General features: G+C 38.0%; 1 protein-coding gene across 2 annotated transcripts in view; it reads left to right on the top strand.

The window, feature by feature from the left end:
• PPP1R9A (protein phosphatase 1 regulatory subunit 9A) overlaps positions 1-15,305 on the top strand; it is a 128,880-nt gene that overhangs the window by 66,276 nt on the left and 47,299 nt on the right. For both annotated transcript variants that reach the window (XM_026043716.1, XM_026043717.1), the window contains exons 2-4: positions 2,958-3,090; positions 3,571-3,691; positions 8,588-8,692. In XM_026043716.1, coding sequence (XP_025899501.1) covers positions 2,958-3,090; positions 3,571-3,691; positions 8,588-8,692 — 359 coding nt within the window. The remainder of the gene's footprint in view (positions 1-2,957; positions 3,091-3,570; positions 3,692-8,587; positions 8,693-15,305) is intronic.

The following is a 15,305-nucleotide window of genomic DNA, read 5'->3' as shown; positions in this document are numbered from 1 at the left end:
TAGTTGGTGGCTATGAGAAAATGCTCCAAGCTTGGCTTCATATTAAACTGTTGGATTGTTTTTATTTTCTCAAGAAGAATCAGTTCTCAGCTTCTGAACTACTGTGGGCTATTTTGATGTTAAGCATAAAACGGAGTATTAGAATATGAAAGTTTTGAATTTTCGAAACTAGTCTGTAACATATGTTAATACAGTTAGTGACATGTYTTTTTTAGACTGCGCTTTGTCATTTCTCTCTGAAAGGAAATCAAGTGCTGATATTGGTGGATTTAGGGTTTTCTGAGAATGCCACTAAAGGTGCCTGCCAGTATCTGCTGCTGCTTTGATCGTATGGTTTGTCATTATTTTGATGCAGGATGAATTGCTGGTTCTTTTATTTTTTTCAGTGCAATCAGAACTATGCTGTTTTATTAACAGTAGTCTTGGAGTGTGCCAGTTAATTCTTTGGGATTTCTGGGTTTGTTCTGGATTTTTTTTTGGATATACACGTTCAGCTTTGATATCAGCTGTGTTGTCACCACTGCACTGTCACCCCTGTCTGTGGGTTTTGATTTCCTGTGTTGCTGGCTTTTGAGTGCTGTTGTAAATCACAAAAAAAAAAAAGCAAAAGTGCATGTTTTTAAAAAATATGTAAAGAGACATAAGCAGAGATAAAGATCATACATTGAATGATTTGAAGAAGTGCGTTCTTCAAGTAATAGTTTGGTAGACTTCATTGCCATAGATGCTTCAACCAGCATGAGGGCAAAATCAAATTTATTAAATCGTAGGGAACAGGAGAATTCCTTTAAATTTGAAATGTTRCCCACACTCTAGGGCTTGCTGAGGCAGGCCTACTTGGTAATCAAATTGTAACTAAGCATATGCCATTTGAAAAAAACAGTTTTCCTGCTTGTACTGAATAAGCAGTTTGTTGCTGTAGTGGATTGACTTTGCTTTCAAAAAAAGAAGAAGAAAGATTTCAAGCACAAATTTCATTTTCTTCATTTTAATACCCCGCAATTCCTTTAAAAAAAAAAAAATGTGTCAGCCATTAAATGTGATCTTGCAAAATGAAGTAATAGACATACAAGAATTTCTTCCTTCTTCACTTGGTCTAAATACGTGTTGAAGGCAGTGGGCAAGATCATATGACCAATATACAAAATATGTTGAACTCACACCAGGTAGGAAGCAGTGCGGTACTAAGTATTCCACAAAACTCCAAACTCCACAAGAAGCCATCCCTTCTAGCAGCGTGCCTCAAGAATGGCCATCCCAAACAAGAAGGTAAAATACAATTTGATCCTTTAAAAGAAAATTATCCTGAAAGATACCTAGTCACTTTGCAACAAATCTGAAACTGCTCCCAAAGTGAAGTCATTTACAGCAAGTCAGTCAACCCAGAAGAATAAGAGCAGTTAACATGATGAACAGCATAGATGCAGAAATAAATGTATTTGTTTTGTGACATGTTATGATTGTCCTGTGTCTCACCCTCACCTAATCCTTTGTGTTCTGCCAGCACAAATTACCTGCTTCTCTTGCTGTCCTTGGACAGCTGGTGGCTGCATCTGCCCTTGCCGTGCTGGCCTTGCCTCCTGTGCTGCAGTTCGACAGCGCTCCTCTCACGTCATGCAATAGTTGCGGCAGTCGCAAGCTGAACTCGGAGCGGGTGTCTTGAACCCAGGCTTGACTCGTGGCTCCCTGCTGCCTTGCAGTCTGGAAGGCAACCCAGAGCTCCTTAATGTTTTATCGGAGTGTAGCTCCACTGAATCAACCTTATTTTGACTATCCATATCAATGAAATTTTATTACTAATGTGTCCAGAATCTATGGAACCCTCTAGGAACTGTCTTCTTGGAAAAGGCAAGGTAATCAGTGCTTCACACTGATGCAAAATATAGGAATTAAATTTTCCATACAGTTTCACACATATCTTTAGAGTTGTTGTCATGTTTTTTGTTGCAACAACTTTATATAAAGTTGTTGAGTTGATTTAGTTGATAAAGAGTTGATTTGCTTCTTTTCTCTGTAAAAGAGGAGGAGTTAGGGGGAGCTGCATTTGTTTTACTTTATTTGAAATAATGAGCATGATACATATGTAAATAAAGTTAGATAAAAGCATTACCTATAATTCTGCATGTATTTTCATTATAGCCAAATACAGACTGTTGAGTAAACTAAGTTAGCATATTTCAGTTGTATGAAAATGCGTTTTTCTTTGATGGAAATTACTGAAGGTCTGGATAATCTCTGATTGAAACCCACATTCTGTTTAAAATATAATAGAAAATAGTAACAGTAGTGTGATTAGATTAATGCAGCCAATATTAAATGTACTGCTTTAGAATTAAAATAAAGGTATCAACCTGACTTGTTTTAAAGGTAAACAAGGGTGTATGTTCTGTTCTCCTAAAAAAAGTTTCTATAATACGCTATAGCTATATATAATCTATAATAGTCTTTAATAGTATACATAGGTGGTATACATGCAGATCTTCAGGTCTAGCTTAGGTTGCAGGTGCAGCCTAATGGATGCAAAATGGAATTCCAGTAGCAGTGAACACTTAGACAGAGATTGGATGCAGATCATAATTTTACTATACTATTGCTTTTCATGCGTGTGGGTTTTTACTAGCAGTACATTCCTAATGAGTTGAATTATGCATTTTAAATATTGAATGTATACACCAGCTTAGTCATTCAAGATCACCTTCTGCATTTAAAATCAGAAAAAAGTTTAAAAAAAAAGTATATTTTGAATTTTCTTTCAGTCCTTAACCTTTTATGTGATTACTTGAATAAAAAAATGTGTTTTAAATTGTGAAATTTGAGTGGACAGGAAAATTGATCTTTAAAAAGCCTTTTCAATCTCTACAGTTTCACAAGACAAAGGCAGGATTAGTGTAGCTATTTTGATAACCTGACAGCCTTTCTGKAGCAGATACTTGAGTGATTTTGGTCTTCTTCCACAGGTTTTCAATACATACTCCAATGAAGACTATGACAGGAGAAATGATGAAGTTGACCCGGTGGCTGCATCAGCTGAGTATGAACTTGAAAAGCGTGTGGAAAAGTTGGAGCTTTTCCCAGCTGAGCTAGAAAAAGGTACGTAGTGTCTCCTATAAAACTGATCTACAAATCTTTTAAGAAAAAGTCCACTTACCTCCAGAGTGTATCTTGAATTCCCATGAATCCAGTGTGTTTAACTTGACTTTTTGGATTCCGTAGGTGTTCCGTAAGGAATTGGGAACGTCACTGAAAGATGTACTTTTTTTTTTTTTTTTTTAAGAAAAATGCTTTTTGTTACTCTTTTCACACATGATTTCACACAGTATTTCCTCTGATGTTTTTGTTCTCCGCTGAAAGAATATCAATCTTGGTTAGTTTTTCTAGGTTTCCTGTAATATTAGAGATTATGTATTTTTTGTTCATAATTGTAAGGGTTGATTGTTAATGGTTTTAAACAGAAAAAGAATTAAGTTTATTGACCTGCAAAAATAAAAAGAACCAGAACCAACATGTTTATATAAAAAATGTCTATATAAATTAAATGCAAATTTCTGCTTTTGCTTGCCTTTTTCACAGATGAAGATGGACTTGGCATAAGCATTATTGGAATGGGAGTTGGAGCAGATGCAGGCCTTGAAAAACTGGGAATATTTGTCAAAACAGTAACTGAAGGTGGAGCAGCAGAAAGGGATGGCAGGTAAACTAGATTTAATATTTATCAATTTTCCCAACAGCAATTATTATGAATTATGATTTTCTCAGAGTTCTTAACTTAATGTATGTCATGATAAGTCAAAGCTGTAAAATTCTGAGACTGAAATATTATGGCCCTAATACCTGATGTGATTATGAAAAGACACTAGTTTTGTGAACTTGCTTAAAACTGTTTAAAGATTTCAGATTTGCCAATAATTTGTGCTTGAGTTCCTAAAAATCAGGATGCTTTCATGTGAGTATTTGTAGACAACAAATCCTGCATCATTTTTGGAAGTACTTGTCATGAAGATGTCACAAATCTATCCATTACTTCAAATCAAAGCAAAAGTTTTTCTGAAAGCTGTGCCTGAGCTCAGCCAAAAGGCCTTACACACACTACTGGGATTCTCTGTGAAATTCCTGGTAGAAAATCAGAGTAGCTCATAACTGTTGTATTTGACAGGCCATGTTCTGATGATCTGTATTTGCTGTTCCTCTCATTACTCACRTATTTGAGAGGGCTGCAGAGTTCAGAACACTAGTTTCATCTTTCATTTCCCTAGATGACATCTCGAAGGAGCTTGTCAGCCAGAGAAAAAATGCATTTCTTTAACCATTCTGATTTTGCCTTGGTTTTCAACTGGCTGAAATGTTCAGTCAGCTGAGAAATAGCTCTCTGATTTTCTCTTTGGGAGTCTGGCTGATGATTGACTTGAGGAAGTGATATGTAATACTCTCAGGCAGGAACAGCTGATTATCTAATGAAGTGCATCAACTGTAAAAGGTCCTGTTAACTAAACCTCRCTAATCATTAACAATGAAACCAAAACCAAAGTTTTGTGACAGAAAATAAAACTGTATTTCAGCAGTTGCATCAGATATTCTCAATAACTCCATAGGTGTCTTCAGGAAAGATCTCTGAAGCTACAATTTTAAACACGACAGTATTTGTAGAAAAACTCCAATTTTCTGTGGCAAGACCCATCAAATTGTGATATAATATACTTCCCTCATACGGCAGCTCAAAGTCTGTACAAAGGGGCTTCTCAGTGACTCAGCACCATATTCTTGATTCATGTTGGTGCAGGCAAATAGGTATTGTTCAGTTGTCATATCAAAGGCATTGCACAGCAATATTTAACCAAGGAGGGATGCTTTGAGACAAGTCCAAATTCAAGCAAGTTGATAAGTAATAAGAAACAGTGTAAATAGTGTGTAGAATATAAAATCAATCGTGAGGCTGAATATGAAAAACAAGATCTTTTCTTGAGTAAATGGATAGAGTAAATCACTTTTCAAATGATTAGCCAAAACAGATGCTACTGGGGATGAGTCATTTCAAAGTGTTTTGATAGCAATTTATCTGAGAACGACTGCTTTGAAATATTACACAGTTCTCAACTTTAATGTAAACTTTGCCTCCGCACAAGTTATATTTCCCAGTCCACCATGCAGAACAATAACCATGTTAAGTAATTTATTCAATTTTATTTGGTTTACTTGTACAGCTGCTAATTCGTAGAATTGCTCTTTCACATAGGCAGAGGTTTAAAATATGGCTTTTAGAGAAGAATTATCAGAACTATTGATTTCRTTCATGATAAAAGCAGTTAATCCTTTATAACTAAGATTTCTCAACCTGAGTTGATTTTTTTTCTTGTTTGAAATCATTTTGCTCTAGATATTGTTACTCACTTGAAATAGTAATGTCAGACTTCTACATCTGACTGCCACATCTGAACTGGAAAAAAATGTGAGGATGGAATCAAGGTTTGTAAAAATTGGTGAAAATGTAGCTAATAATCATCCCATATTTTCATTTGTATCATTAAATTACCTTTAAATTTTTAGGTGGAAGGATGATGCTGCCTTTTGAAAACCAGTTTAGCAAGTGACATTTTTGCTTTTCCTTTTGTCCTTTACTACTGCTGATTTAGTATAGATGATGACCTGTGTGCAGTATCCGCTCCTAAGCTGATAAAATAATTTTGACAGTTGTCCCCAAAATCCCAGCTTAGCACAAAGAAAAGGGCAGAAAAATATTCACTATGTGAAATAGAGCTTGAAATATTGTATTGGATATTTTTAATACATTCCAAAGGCTGTAGGTCATTATCTATTACAGTTTTCATTAATGGAAAAAAACTTACAACTTAAGAAAAGATTTTAAACGTTAAGACACACAGTTAAGCGTTGAAGGCCAAAACTAACTTTTGCCTCCGTGTATTACAATTGCAGAGGCAAAGCAAATACTTGTAGTTGTAAATGAAGTGTTACGTGGCAACGATGACATCTGTGCACAAATAGCTAATTTGTATGCATAATTAGGATAATTKTACAATCAATTCACACAAGCAGATGTGCATGCATATTTTTATATATTAATTTCCAGAAAAGCCAGTTGGAGAAATGGAGAYGAGTCAAAAGCATTAGATATTGTGAAATTTACTGACCTTCATTAGGTTCTGGATTATTCCTAAGCACAAAAATGCTGTTATGGCTGAGAGGACGAGAAAGGCTCAAGTTCCAGTTGAAGTGGGGCTTGAAAGCAGATCCCAAGGACAAGGAAGGTCATCTGGAGAACTGGGCTGGGTCTCCACCAGGTCTTCCCGGCCTGCGGAAAGGCGAGGGGCTGCCTCCAGGYAGGAAAGTGCAGAGCTGCAGCAGGGCTGGGAAGGGGCTGCCCAAGGCAAGGCCACCACAGGAGCTTTGCTGCGAGGGGGTGTTAGGCTGGCTCTGGTCCTGCTCAGGCCTGGGCCTCAGGGGACCGTCAGGGCTGAGAGAGCGAGAAAGCCCAGAGGTGCTCGGTGATGGGGCCAGACAGGGGCTCCCGAGGGAGAGAGAGAGCTGCCAAGGGAATGTGGCCGTGGGAATACGTGCGGAACGTACGTGGCAACAGATAGGACGTGTCTTTTTGACTTAGATGTAATTATATGACTTAAAGAATTTGAATTGTCTGTTGCATGATATATGCACATGTTTATATGTAATTAAAGCATGTGTGTGTATAGAAAGAGAGGCTGTTTGGATGGCAGTGGCCATCAACAATGAGAGTTGTGCATGATGAGTAAGAAAGAAGGAGATGCAAAATACACCTGTAGGACTAACAGAATCCAGTCGGTTCCAAGTGATGAAGGTGGAGCCATCTCCAGAGGTGCAGGCAGTGATTTTCTGCATTCACATTTCATCATCCAAAATGCCGTAACYGTCTGTTACAGCTACCAATTCACTGCATAATGAAGTATGCAAAACACTGTAGCTAAAACTGCCATCGGAATGGACTGAAACTCTGATCTTCTGCCACTTTTAGTTCTCAGGCGAGAGAGCRACAACTTCCTGCTTAGTGGGCATCAACTTCTTAAATGACTTTTCTTGAAAACTTGTGGCCATTTGACTGCAACTCATGCTTGGTTATTAACAATAATACTAAATTTTGTAGAGTCCAAATATAATAACCTAGCAGATGTTTTTATTAAATATTTCACTTAAATTTGAAATAGGATTTTGAGATTAGAATGCCTGATACATTTTTCAAGATACGCACAAAGACTGTCATAAAGATAATTCTTTCAAGTTTTTTTATGTACCAAAGAGAAATAAATGCTCTGTTAGTTTGTGCCCAGACTACAGTGGCATTGTGTTCTGAAGGTGCCAAGCAGTAATTTTGATAGTTGTTCTCAGCAGTGGAGTTGAAAATGTTGCTTGAATGCATGTAGAGCTGCAACATATTTTGTCAGACTTGACAGTGAAATTGGTGCTCCAAGTCAAAACGCTTCAGCAGCCCTTTGAATCCTGTTGTGCTGTTGAGGTTTCTCTTTGCAATGTGTAGGTAGAAAAGAAATTGKAGCACTAAGATATCCTAAGTTGTCTTGGATATAATTAAGCTGCTTTACCATCATAATTTAAATGGGATTTTACATGGGTATTTTTTGGATGTCTTTGTAGACTGTATGGTTTGAATAAATCACATTCATGTAATGCTTGAAAATTACTTTATTTGACTAATTCTGAATGGTGTTTTTTGGTTTTCAAAACCATAAGAGTTTGTGTATTTCTAGAGAAAATGTTAATATAGCAGTCCTTCTTACAAGCACTGGCAATCCCAGTGATTCTAATGCCAGCTCCAGAGATTCCATCTCACTGCCTATTGGAGATAAAAGCAGCTTTTTTATTTACCTTCTGACTTTTTATGCATAAAACAGTGTATCTACAGCAATTTTTGTGTTTAAGAGATAATATTTGTTAGAACAGTCCCAGAACTTATTGTTTTTACTGCATGCCCAAGTCCACTTCTATATTGCTGGGCAAGTTAGATAAAAATTTTTAAGAGAGTAGGTCATAATTGTCTGATGCACAAACCCTTTTCCCTGAAGAGGAGCAGATTGTTTTAGTTAAATACCTTATTTTTCCATTACTGTGAAATACCAGAACTTCATTTTATGCTGTTTTTCAAGATGGGCTTAGGAAAGGATGATATGGGAACTCTTCAGGCATGTCATCTTAGATAAGTGGTATAGCAAACTCAAGACTAATAAATATTACAAATATTCTTGGAATATTTATATGCAAAGAAAGTGCCTTGGTGATTGATGCAACTAATTGTAATGGTAACTCTGAAGTTGTATTTATAGGATATCTATGTATAAGCTATGATACATTTTTCATTCCTTCATTGCTAGTATTTCCTAGCTTTTACCAATATTGGTTTGGAAGCTACAATTCCAATTCAGGGAGAAAACATCTTTTGCTTTGTTTTGCCTGTTGTTTACCTGAATCTTTTGATTTGAAAGAGTAAAATCAAATAAAATTCCTGTATGCCGTGCTTCAAAATCACACCAAGAAATCCCTAAATTACTTTWTATATATAYATATATGTATTTTTTTTTTCCTTTCAAAGGATCCAAGTGAATGACCAAATCGTGGAAGTGGATGGCATCAGCCTGGTTGGTGTTACACAGAATTTTGCAGCAACCGTTCTTAGAAACACCAAGGGGAAAGTCAGGTAAGTGTATTAAAAGAAAAATAGTTGTGGTTGAACACTCAAGATTCTTTGGTTTCTTTCACAGCCTGCCTTAGGTAGGACCAGAGGTTTGTTGAACTCTTTGTACCTTTTGTGCTTTTACATCAGGACATGGATAAACTTTGGTTTTACAGTGTTTTTATTTTGTTTTAGATTTTTAAAATAAGACTGTAAGTAAGAAGCAGCTGAAATGACACACACAGAAAGATTCTCAATGAGTATAAGCTGTTCAATCCATTTTGACCAAAAATACTTATTTCAGCTGACATTGTTAGCCATATTGCAGTTACTCCATCGCCGATGGCTTGGAGCCCTCCACACATTTATACCAGCGAGACTGGCCCAGTTAACCTGCAGCTGAGCTCTCTGAGAGCATTGAGCTCTCAGGTGCCAATCCTGCACACAGAAGAAGAGAGAACTGGATGCAATAGTGTTGGGAGCTGCTGATTTGAGGAGAGTTACAATTAGCTCTTAATTCACTGAGCTCTTTGATTCCCTGTACTGTCTCTGGGTATTTGCCTCTTTGCTCCTGTGCTCCAGGTAACTGAAAGGCATCACTGCAGCTAACTATAAAATACTAGACAGGCCAGCAGTGTAAAATACATTGCAAATAAAATCCTCTATGAATATAGACACAGGATTTTAAGACACTTATGAATGAATAACAGTACCTATAATCTCAAAATGAACTCTTTTTACCATGTGAAAATGTATACATCAACATTGCTTTTCTGTGTAATAACATGGCAATTTCAGTGAAGACTTAACACTGCAAAAAATCTACAAAAATATTTTGACATACTGCAATGTAGCAGCCTTTTGTTAGTCACTCTTTGATTCTCTTAAAATCCTCCGTGGTGAAAACAATTGAGTCCTTTAGTTAATGAGAGTTTGGGGCTGTCTTTGTTTGACCATGACTGAACTATTCCGTGCAGCAAGGTCAGGTCCCTTCTGGCTCTGGTGCTGGTGGGGCAGCGTGTGCCTTGCACAAGAATTTCATAGCTCTTCTCACACAACATTAAGGGATAATTTTGGAATACAGATTCAGCAAAGTTTCTTGGGTGTGATTGATCAAGATTTTATTTGAAAGAGATTATTTAGGAGAAAAACATTTGGGAATTGTAGAGCCGTTACTGGTAAAATACTTTCGTGTAACATTTGTACAGTTTTCTTTTGTCGGATTCACATGGGCTATGAATATTGCTACTGCACTGGCTATGAAGATAAGAACATATTTAATTAAGCTTTTGCATATTTAGGACTTAGGAACGTAAAATTCTTGTGACAGAGGAAATACCTTGCCGTGTGTTGGTACACAAAGCAAAATGTTATGTTTGCCTTCTGTTTGGTATCTTAGCTAAAAATAAAAACCGTTTCATAAAACATAACATACACCTTATRTACATTTATAATCAGCTTAGTTATTGTAGTGATTATTGAATAAATTATGGGATAGATTCTGGTTCCCTGGAAGAATAATGGATTTGGAGGAAGGAAGAAACACAAGAAGATGTTCATGCAGRATGCTCCCAGATTCTTGCTTTGGTGTTTAAATTATAGTCAGACTGGTTGTGGTCTAGACCCTTTTGTCATAAAATAGTATTCTGTAAGAAGCATTGCTTGCCTGTTGTTCAGCTCACATTGTCAAGTGCAGTCTGTATCCTGTGGCAAGGATCATTGGTTTCTGACAGATCTCATTTATCAAAGAGAGATGTGTGATTTTTTTTTTATGTTTTTGCTCGTAAATAGGCTTAAGATATTGAGCTTTCACCTAAAAAATGACCAAATGCATTAGTATTGTAAATGGATAAAGAAATCATTTAAATAATGTTTATGTTACTATTGTTAGATGAGAATCTGTATGCACCCTGGCATATAGTGTGTTTAACAACCTTTGTCTAATGCATGTTTAATCCGAGGGAAAGGGGAGTAGAATGTGGTGCAGCTTCCCCTTGTTGCTTTGTGTAAAATGTCATTAAAAAAAACTCCTACGTTTTACATAGGGCAGATGAGAAATGTGTGATTTTTTTTAGCAAYTTGCAATAATAAGTTGGGAGTGACATGTGAAGATACTGCTAAGAAATCTGTGTCGTAGGCAGCCTGTCCATGGTTTCTGGTCAGATCCTAAGTGGATGAGTCTGTTGTCTAATATTCTGCTGACACTGATTAATTGTGTTTGATTTTGACTACTTAAAATCAGAAGTGCATCCAGAAAACATTATTCTTTGAAGATATGATGCTGGGGCTCTGCTTAGAGCTAATTGTTTGCTTGTTAGATAGGTCAGCTGGAGCTAAGATTGATGTACTAGCTTATAAAAGAAAATTGCCTATTTATGCATTGCTGTTTTTCTGTTACTGTACTGCATAAGGTCCCTGACCTCGGCTTGCTTGGTAGAGCGAGTGGCGGCTYTCTGCAGAGCCTCTTGCCCTGGTTACACCTGCTGCTGTGCAAAGCCCTGCCATCCTGCACCCCCTTTGACTGACAGCAATCGCAGCCCGACGAGATCTGCAGGGACAGAATCACTCCCTCATCCCCAGCCGTTAATTCCTGCCCACTGGAAGTGTAAAGAGCAGGGAGGTTGACCTTTGAGTGCCGTCATTCCCCGTGGCAGCTGCCATTGATGATCCACATCACCCTGGGAAGCAGGAGGAGCAGAAAAGGTTGCCCCTTGGGACTTTTGTGGAGAAGCAGCTACCAGTAGCCTGCTATATAAATACTCCCTACCTCTCCTGCTGTGGGAGATCCCATCTGATCTACATCCCATCTGAGCTACAAATCTCTTAGTAATGTACAACTGTAATCCCAGATTGGATTTAAAACAAGGCAAATTCTGAAATCACATCCCTGTTTGCACGTGTGCTGTTTAATAGAGTWCTGATAAAATTATTGTGTGCATTGCAGTGTCAATTTCGCAGATTTTATACAATTATTTTGTATATATAGTTGTTTTTGTGATTGTAGAGTATACCCTTCTTCTGTCTGGCATGCTGCACACGTCGAGATTTGTGTGCATCCCCCTGGCATTGCTCCTGCGTAACTCTCAGCATTATTCACAGTTGTCTTTATCTCATAATGCAGTCAAAGCATGTGCTAGACTCCGTAGCAAGGTTCGTACATGATCAGTTGCAAGGAGAGGATGATCATGAAGGCAGTGACAGTAAAGCTGCTGCYGAATTCTTTGCAGTAAATGCACTATCTCTTCAGCATGCTTGCATTAATACTGGTGCCTAGTGGTGTATTTTTCTCCTCTGAGGCTTCTGAACACTTTTGAATGATTCTGACAGTGGAAGTCATTGACCTAGAATAGATTTTGCAATGTTTCTGCCAGAAAAAATGTATCTGAACTGKCTGTAGCTGACATAGTAAAGAGAAAATGAGAGCATGACTTTTACCTTTTGAACTGTTCTAGTTCAGGGTGAGAGGAAAAAAAGCCTTAAACAGCAAATATAAGCCCATATTTTATCTGTTGTTGACTACTGAATTCAGAAGAGTTGCCATAACCTAATGAAAACTCATGGATCTGACTAGTTTGGGTTCTCTAGGAATGAAGAATTCTTTCCTTCTTTCATACTAACATGTGATGTTTTTTAGGAAGATAATCGGCACTAACCAGATGTACTCTGCTATCCCAGGAGACAAAGAAGGGAGAGGGAATTCCTCTGCAATCCCAACTGTCGATCAGCCTCTGTCATCAGGGATGAGAATTAGTATCCCCCTGACTTTAATCTGGCAATACAACTATGAATGCCCTGTCAATTTATGTAAATATCAAATCTTCTTTATAATCTTACTTAGCTACTTAGCTTCCTGATGTCTTGTCTTAGTGAATTTCACTATTTGGGTTATATACGGGAGGAATTTTCCTTTGAAATACATTTTGTTTTTCAGTTTTGTTCTGTGTCCCCTCCCTGCTCTCAGATTAAAGGATCAGTMAGAGGGCAGCACCAGATTAATATCTCTAATTGTAGTGTGCTTTCTCTGACCCCATTTAGGACCTAATGCTTCAACCTGAAGTGTACGAGTGCTTCCTCTTACCATCCGAGATAAGAGTAAAGAGGCAGTCAGACAGTCCTGTTGTGGATCTTCTGCTGTGCTGTTTTGTCTGGTAGCTTCATATRTCCTCATTAATTGTTGCGCTGAGTAGAAAACACACAGTTCTCTGAAGTTACCTGGGTGATCATGAGATTATGTGATCCCACTTTTCCCCTTTGTTCTGCCTCATAATGAGTGGTGTTACGGGTCCTAATGTCTTTATCAGAGAAAAGTCACTTGGAGAATTGTTGTCTCCAGGAGATTTTATGTTATCCCAAACACACTCACAAGATGGAAAACGTTGTCATTTTGCCCATAACTACCTAGTGTCCACCCATGCTACTTTTGACAGATTTTGAAGCTTTCAGTGGCATGTGGAAAATGATGGAGCAGCTGTAATTGGGGGAAAGTGGGAGTTTTGGGTCTTTACATGTCTGCCTCACTGGGTGCAAAAACTCAGGCCCGTGCAGCTTTGGGAACCAGAGTATCCCAAGAAAGGACTGGGTCCCAGGAATCATGTTGGGTTGACATTACAAAAGGGGCTTACATGAGAGAGAGAGATTCATCTGAACATCTCAGTCTTCCATACACTCTTCATATGCTCTTATCATTATCATTTTTCTCTGAAAGKTTTTGTTGAGAAAGTTGACTGAACTCACTGTTTTACCACTGGGCAGGCAGATTTTAAATTCTACCCTTAAATTTCCCATATCTTTGTCTTTTGAACGTGACCAAGCATTCTGTCAGCTTCCTGAGCTGTTGCTAGGCACTAACCAGCTTTTCTCGTGGTGCTTTCTCAGTGAGTTCTTGTTTATTTTTCGTGACACCACACAGAACCTGTGCAAATCTTGGTATTATTTCTCATGACTCGCCTCACCTTGAAGTTAATTATATTGATTCTAATCTATATGTGGATTTAGAYGTTTCTCTGTTTAATTAAACTCCCCTAGAAAGCCTCAAAATCTCCCTTCTTCAAATAATTACCTAGCAAATTTTACTGTTACTGTTTAGTTCTCTAGGTCACTGAAGAGCAGGCTCCAACAATAGCGGTGCAACGTCCAGGCCCTAAGGCATTACACTGTTAGCTGTTCTCTCTCCCAGTAAAGAATCATTTATTACCATTCTATTTTCTGTTATTTGGTCAGTTTTAATTGAAAGCAGGGTTTTGCCTCATTCCCCAGTTCATAGCTAGATTTCATTATCTCTTACTTTATTGAGGGACAAGTGCAATCTTTCAGACAAAGATGAAACTCTTTTGTAGCTAAATTTTATGCAAGCAGCAGTTAGAGGGCAAGATATGGGGATATGAAAATACGCCCTCTTAATTGACACCACCTTTATGCCATTTATTCTTTCTTCAGCTCATTTGTCATCCCATTTTGAGCTGATTTCTTTCTGGAAAATATACTTGCTGAGAAAACAGTGTGTTCATGCCTCCCATTAATTTTGTTTAACATCACAACATCTGGAAAGGTAATTTAAACATTTGTGTCTTTTCAAGTAATAAGAGAATATAGAGGACAGATGAAACTAACAGCAGGATATAGCCAACAACATTATACCCCTGTGGGGAATGTTATTTGCTCATGATAACAATGAACAGAATCATTTTATTTTTATGACTCCTTCCCCTGGATAATCATCGTCTCTTCTTCCAGTCAATGTCCCAGTGCTGATTTTCTCCCTTTCCYGCTTTCTCTCTTTACCTGTACTCTTGCCATATCAAACAGCCAGGTCTTTTAAATATAAACATTCTCCAGGCTCTAAATTCATGCTGTGGAAGAGGCAGCAAAGATCTCTATATCTTCCTAGTCCTGGATAAGTTCCAGGAGCCAAAAGCAAAACATGTCATCCCCTATATCTTATTCGGAGGGTTGGATTATATTTTCTTCTTTCAGCTGACTGGGAGTGATGTTCTTCCTTTCTTTGTTGACTCTATTTCCTTGTGACCAAATACCACCCAAAACCAAGGRGGGAAAAAGGGGAGAAAAGAGAAATGCTTTAAATCTTTGCTTGGTGGTGCTGATTGCGGATTCATGAAGGCCATTTGTGCTTAGTGCACATTCGGATTCTTTGCTAAGTCTGATTGATGGATATCATTCATAAATTTACTCCATATAAACCTAACTGTTGATACCTTCCAGCAAAAGTATGAATTTGTATTGCTCCTTCCAGTAGAATGATACTAAAACTTACACATTTTGCATTGTTTTTTGTTCCTCATCTCTGCAAAGAACCTTTCCAAGCAGTGCTCATCAATCCATACGACTACCAGGGGCAGCATGCTGGCCATAATGCTATTGATTAATTTTAAACACTGTCATCCCTTAGCACCGGTGAGATAAGAGTGCGTTCATCAGCGGGGCCGTGCTGCACGTACAGCAGTGCAGTTTGTTTCTGTTTCTTGGCTGCCCCTGGACTTGTGAATTAAACGTGCCGGGGCCGGTGCTGCAGCACCGCGGCCAGCTGGCAGCAGCAGGGGCCGTGCTCATACTGTTAACATTTGTGGCCACATCCAGATTTTCTGTTGGGAACATCCACAACCTTTGCTCACTTCTGGAC

This window comes from Nothoprocta perdicaria, unplaced genomic scaffold (assembly GCF_003342845.1).
Source record: "Nothoprocta perdicaria isolate Ctin4 unplaced genomic scaffold, notPer1 scaffold_337, whole genome shotgun sequence".
Taxonomy (NCBI): Eukaryota; Metazoa; Chordata; class Aves; order Tinamiformes; family Tinamidae; genus Nothoprocta; species Nothoprocta perdicaria.
This window is presented reverse-complemented; position numbering and strand designations above follow the sequence as displayed.